The sequence below is a fragment of a genome, unplaced genomic scaffold (genome assembly GCF_019419815.1).
Source record: "Pyrus x bretschneideri cultivar Hongxiangsu unplaced genomic scaffold, Pyrus_bretschneideri_v1 Contig2, whole genome shotgun sequence".
In the NCBI taxonomy this organism is placed as follows: Eukaryota; Viridiplantae; Streptophyta; class Magnoliopsida; order Rosales; family Rosaceae; genus Pyrus; species Pyrus x bretschneideri.
In genome coordinates, this window is record NW_025999501.1 from 2329964 (window position 1) to 2336299 (window position 6336).

A 6336-nucleotide genomic window follows, 5' to 3' on the forward strand; every position below is an offset into this window, starting at 1 on the left:
CAAGACTCCCGGAGAATAGGTGCATACTAGAAAATACTGTCACGAAAATCATCCTACTCATTGCAATAGCTTTGACAGCACATCAAACCTCAAAAGTGTTTGTGACTTGCACTTTAAACATATATGGACTATTCACAACTAAGTATTTAACTTATCACAAAAATATATATCATCTATGTCATCCATGCAAGTTCAACTTGAGGAGAGCTACCCTCCTAAAGTCCTCATTTTGGTAACCTGTGACTTCGGTTTTTTATATGAGCTCTCAGATTAATCTTATGATAGCTTAATCTATCAACTTAAATAATTATTGTTACACAGAAACAAAATACTATTGATAAAACAAAAAAGCAAGAAGAGAGAAGAGCGTTTTACTTCATGTCAAATCCCTTCTATCTGCAAAACCTAGTCTCCTGACTGAATATCTAAACCCAACAATCTAATTGCATAAAACCATAATAACTTATGTATCCAATTTCATCCAATCTTTTATCAATAATATTCAAGCTTAGTTACAAAGCACCAAAAAAAATTGAGATTGTTTTCGAAAATTGGCATCCCCTATTTCTCATATGTGTAAACCCTTTTTTCATATGAAATTTTTTGATGACGGTGACAAATATAAAAAAAAGGGTCCCTCTCCCTTTTTCATATGCGAAAAGAAAAAAAAAACAAAAAACTTAAGAGGAGAGAAGGAGAATGAACGATCAAGGAAGAGATGGAGAGAGGAAGGGGATGTGGAGAAGAAGGACAGTGGGGGAAGAAGACGAAAGATTTTATGTAAGAAATTTGTTTTAATTTAATCACATCGAAGAAAACAAAAAACTTAGGAGGAGAGAAGGGGAGTGAACGATCAAGAGAGAGAAGGAGAGAGGAATGAGATGTGGAGGAGAAAGACAGTAGGGAAAGAGGACGAAAGATTTTGTGAGAGAATTTTGTTAATCACATCGAAGAAAACAAAAAAAATTAGGAGGAGAGGAGAGTGAACAATCGAGAGAGAGATGGAGAAAGGAAGGGAATGTGGAGGAGAAAGACGATAGGGAAGAAGAAGAAAGATTTTATGTGAAAATTTTGTTTTAATTTAATCACTTCGAAGAATTGTTGTGTTCCGATGTAACAAGAATTATTTAAGTTAATAACTTAATCTACCATAAGATTAATTTGAGGACTCATATGAAAAAGAACCTCACAGGTCCTCAAATGAGGACCTTAGGAAAGCAATTATGTAAACTTTAGACCTTCTTCAATCAAGTGGAGACAAATATCAATTGACCAGCTTCTATGTACGTTAAGTGGTGCTACATTTTCATATTACTCTCGCCTTGCATCCTGATTACAAAATTTATATACGATTTGAGATCTCTTATGTGTGATTAGTTTAGTGAACTAGTTTTATTGATTGAAGTAAAGTACGTGTGGCAGAGTTGCTTGCTACGAACCTATATTAAAACTCGAGCATCCAATTCAAAATCAATTAACATCAGGTATATTACTCTAAACGTATGCTAAAACTTAAACATCATCCAAGTCAAAATCAACTAGTATGGAATCAATAGAGAGGTACATGATTTTATATTATAGTTGAAGGCTTGGGATTAATGATATGGGATTTTATACTCTATCAATGTGAATCGAAAAGGAAAAGAGAGTAATATAATACATGGATTTGAGTATGAGACCTTTTTCGGCTATACATGCATGGAAGGCCCCAAATAAAAGTAAAGTCTAATCCTAAATTCCTAAGGCAAGTAGTGGTTAGAGGGGGTCATTTTTTTCCACGCTCTCAAGTGCATTGCTATCACTTCATCATCACAACCACACTTTGCCTAATCCCATTCCTCTTTTTTGATGATGAACTCTGCGGATCCCATCCTTTCTTTTCAAGTCTTTTTGCTTTTCACAATCTCTTGGGTTTACTGATTTCAAATCTTCTATATTCATTTTGTGTGCTGCCTATGTGGCTTCTATTATTAATTGACACGTGTTAATTTTATGACAACAATGTTAAGAAGGATCAAGTTTATGAACACATGTTAATCAATGATAAATGCTACAAAGAGGTCACACACAAAATAAATGCAGAAGATTTGAACTCGTGTTTACTAGCTGAATGAAATTCAGTTAAACAATGCCTTGCTCATATTATCAAAGCTCACCAGCCGCCACTACTATCTGGTGTTTGGCTATAGAGAGTTGGAGAGAGAAGGGATAGAAAATTAGAGCATAAAATGTAAGTTTGGTAATGTCTCTCAATACTTTGGAAGATTAAGAAGCAATCTTAACTAAACTTATAAATGTTATTTAATCTTTTTTATTTGAGTGATATTCAATATTTAAACGGTTAAGTATTTTGTTTTAGCTATCTTGGCTACGTGTTTGCAAATGGTTTTAACTTTTGAGTGATATTTTCTTTTCATTTCTACCACCTACCTATGATTTCTTTTCTTTTGACATGGTTATAGAAATATATTTTTCAATTATTCATGAGATATGTTTGTAAATATGTCACATTGTGATTTGCAGGTGAATAAGTGAGAGGAATGAACAGAACAACGTTCTTTCTTTGACTTGACTCTACCATAATGGTAGTTATACCAAGTGATTTTATTAAATGACATATTACTAACTCAATCACTAAGCAATTATTTACACATCCCATCAAAATGAAAGGGTGTGAAATCACTAAGAATGACTTAAGAAGACCTCTCCAACTCTTGTGGGGTTCCATTGAAGATGAAGAGAAGTGGTTTGGTAGTTGTTCACTTGCTTTTGTGGGCACTAGCAATGCAATATAGGGCATGGGTTCACAAGTTGGTGGTATGATTGCATAATTAAACAAGGCTTGTGGCCCTTAACTTTCCCATGCACCTTTCTTAAAAAAAAGTTTGAATATGTTATGGAAGCATAGAGAAAAAGTAAAGGCCACGAAAGAAGCAATGTTTGTGACCCCATTTCAAAGGGTGCAAAAAGTAGTGTTAGAAGGAAAAATACTGGTGATATCGAATATTAATTTACAGTATTTAATACAATTCATAATATTTTTTTTATATTTATTGAAGGAAAAATATTAAATGTTAATAGATATCAATTTAAATGATAGCGAATATCAATTTAAATGTTATCAGATATTAATTTATAGTACTTGAAACAGTTGAATACTTTGTCCATGCTTATTACAATAGGATTGATATTTGGTCTGTGTTTAGTAACATTAATGAATAGTCTCTCAAATGTTGATCATATAGTAAATATTGTAGATTGTTAGTCGATGTAATGTCAATTACTGCAAAAAAAATAATAGGAACTAGGAAAAGAGAAAAAAGCAAAGACAGAGATGTTAAATACATCAAGTAAAGGCAAAAGCAGAGGAAAGCTGTCAAGCTCTCCCTCCTTTCTTTTTTGTTTTTGTTTTAGGAGAAATCCCTCCTTTCTTTTAAAAGCCCATCCAGAACACACATCAAAAACCAAAAAACACACAATTTCAGCAAGAAAGCAAAGCAGAGCACATGATCTTAAAAAAAAAAGGAGAAACATAGACAGGGAGAGAGAGAGAGACAGAGAGAGAGAGAGAGAAGGGAGAAAATTGAAGCAGCAAAGCAACAAACATTCAAAATATGAAGCGAAGGGAGGCCAAGGGAGCACTCTCAGCTGATCTTTTAGTATGTTTTCCTTCAAGAACCCATCTAAAACTCATGCCGAAACCAATTTGCAGTCCGGCAAGGCCCTCGGAGCCCAACTGCCGCCACCCCCACCACCACCACCAGCATCAGCATCAACTCGTAAAAAAGTCGAGCATTGGGAGGAGCGGTCTTGGTCATGCTAGTCCTCTGATGTGGGCCAAGACCAAGTCCGTGGGTTCGGAAATCTCTGAACCCACGTCCCCAAAAGTTACATGTGCCGGACAAATCAAAGTCCGGCACAAGTCAAGCTCGTGCAAAAGCTGGCAGTCAGTGATGGAAGAGATTGAGAGAATTCACAACAACAAAAAACAAAGGAAGAGGAGACCCAATTGGACTGAGGCTTTCGGGTTCAAGAAAGAAGTCATGCAATTCTTGACTTGCTTGAGAAGTATCAGGTTCGATTTTCGGTGTTTCGGTTCTTTTCCTCACGAATCCGATATAACTTCCGACGACGACGAAGATGAAGAAGATGAGGAAGAAAACAGAGACGGTCGAGAAAACCATGTGGGTGGTGTGGGAATTAGTGACGGTTCTGACCAGAGTAGCTCTAGGACTGTGTTTTCCAAATGGTTTATGGTTTTACAGGAAAATCAGAGTAATGGGTTTTGTAAAGAGGACAAAAAGGAGAGAAACTGTACGCCAAATTTCGATGACGGTGTCGGAATTGGATCAACTTCTGAAGCTCCAGCAGCCGCCGTTCCACCGCCAAATGCTTTGTTGCTAATGAGGTGCAGGTCCGCCCCTGCAAAAACATGGCTAGAAGAGAAAGAAGAAGAAGAAGAAGAAGAAGAAGAAGAAGAAGAAGAAGAAGACGACGACGAAGACGAAGAAGAAGACGGCGACGATGAAGGAGGAGAAAATGGGTTGGAGAAGGAAGAGAAAAAAGCAAAAGTTACACTGAGGAGTTTAATGGAGGAAGACAAGCAGAAAAAGAAGATGGAGAATCTGGTGGTGATGGCATATGATTCTGATCTCTACAATATTTCTTCGGACATTGCAAAGGAGACGTGGGTTGTTGGTGGATTGAAGGAAGCAATTTCCAGGAGTCGAAGTTGGAAGATATGATGCTTTTTTTTTTTTTTTGGTTCTGTTAATTTTCTGCTTTGATTTGTTTTTTTGTTTTTTGTTTGTGAGCTGGTTTGTCCACTGAATTATTCAGCGGGAAACTGGTAAATTCCAAGCTCCTTTAGCATTACTTTTGCTTCATTCTTGTTGCTCTAGATTATTACATGTACAGCTTTTCTCCTTTTTATCTGGAAAAGGGTTATGCCAGCATTTTATATTTTCGTGATGTATATCTTTTTAATTAAGAAATCAGAAATTACTTGTGATTTTTATTATGTGGTGAGCAAGGTTTTAAAAGACGTTAGGCTCAAGTCGGGCGGCAAGCTGGGCATAGCGCCTAGGCGGGCTAGACGAATTTAAGTAAATCTATTATATTTCGTATAAATAAATGTCTGCTTATACTTAAAATATATATAATTTCATCATAAACTACAAAATAAAAAGACATATATTATAATGTATTGGAACATAGTGAAAACATGGGGAACAAGAATATAATGTGTGTAATTTAAGTATGCAATAAATCTCTTACAATTTATTGAAAAAATAAAATGCAAAATGAAACTTATTTATTTTCTATCTAAGTGACTCACGACCAAGGCGGGTGTCTAGGTGTCATTCCTTAATTTTTAAACGCCTAAACATTAATCAGAGCGATGGCTAGCTGCCTAGTGTCTAGGCAGGATCTGGACGGCGTTAGGTGGGACCTAAACGGCACTAGACAGAGATTTTTAGATTAGCGATGGTGAGTGTCCAAACCAAGGAGAATGTTCCAAGTAGAAAAAGAACTGAGATTTCGTCAGAATTGTAGGGTCAAGAAGCATGAGCTTATCATATCAACCAGCAACTCTGAGTAACAGCAGAGGGATTCTCAGAGCAGCACCTTACTCATGTAGTGCTTGAACAATCAACCAAAACTCCAAAACAGAGTATGAACAAAAAGACAAGCTTCAAGGGGATTCCTAACTCTTTCTATGCATTTTATCCATTAGTTCTTTAACTGCTCTTAATTTTGAGAGAGAATTGATGTCCTTTTGTCACTCTTTCTATGCATTTTATCCATTAGCATAAGTAAGTTCTATCTTAAATATAAATGGGTGTACAATGTAATTAATAAGTTTTTCTAAATTGTCACTTTTTGATCCGTGTCTTCTTATGTGCATTTGTCTATCTATACCGAAATTTGTCGCGACTGATACATTTTTATAGGCCTAGCAAACAGGTCATGTCTGTCGTGTTCGTGTCGTTTTCGTGTAACATCTGTTATCTTAACGGTTCGTGTCGTGTTACACCCGTTATCTTAACGGGTCCTTAACAGGTCAGGTCACTTTACCCAACGGGTAAAGTGACCCGACCCGCTATGACCCGTTAAGAAAAATGTATTTTTTTTCTTAAATTTTCACATACCACACATTGCCACATAAATATTACTTCAAAACATTAAAACACATTTGTCGTTTAAATGTGCAAGGATATGCAAAATAAAAGAGTTTTTGTTTTCAGGTTGTGAAGCTTTCTCAAAAGTTTAAACCTTGCCAATGGAACTCAAAGCTTGCATATTATTCCTTTTACAAAATCCTTAATTTTCATC

At 35.9% G+C, this 6336-nt stretch overlaps 1 protein-coding gene across 1 annotated transcript; it reads left to right on the plus strand.

Annotated features, from left to right (window-relative positions):
- Positions 1-3307: 3307 nt before the first annotated feature.
- On the plus strand, positions 3308-5020 carry LOC103959055 (VID27-like protein). Its single transcript, XM_009371393.3, has one exon. The coding sequence runs from the start codon at positions 3615-3617 to the stop codon at positions 4743-4745; it is 1131 nt and encodes a 376-aa protein (XP_009369668.2). The 5' UTR covers positions 3308-3614; the 3' UTR covers positions 4746-5020.
- Positions 5021-6336: the final 1316 nt, after the last annotated feature.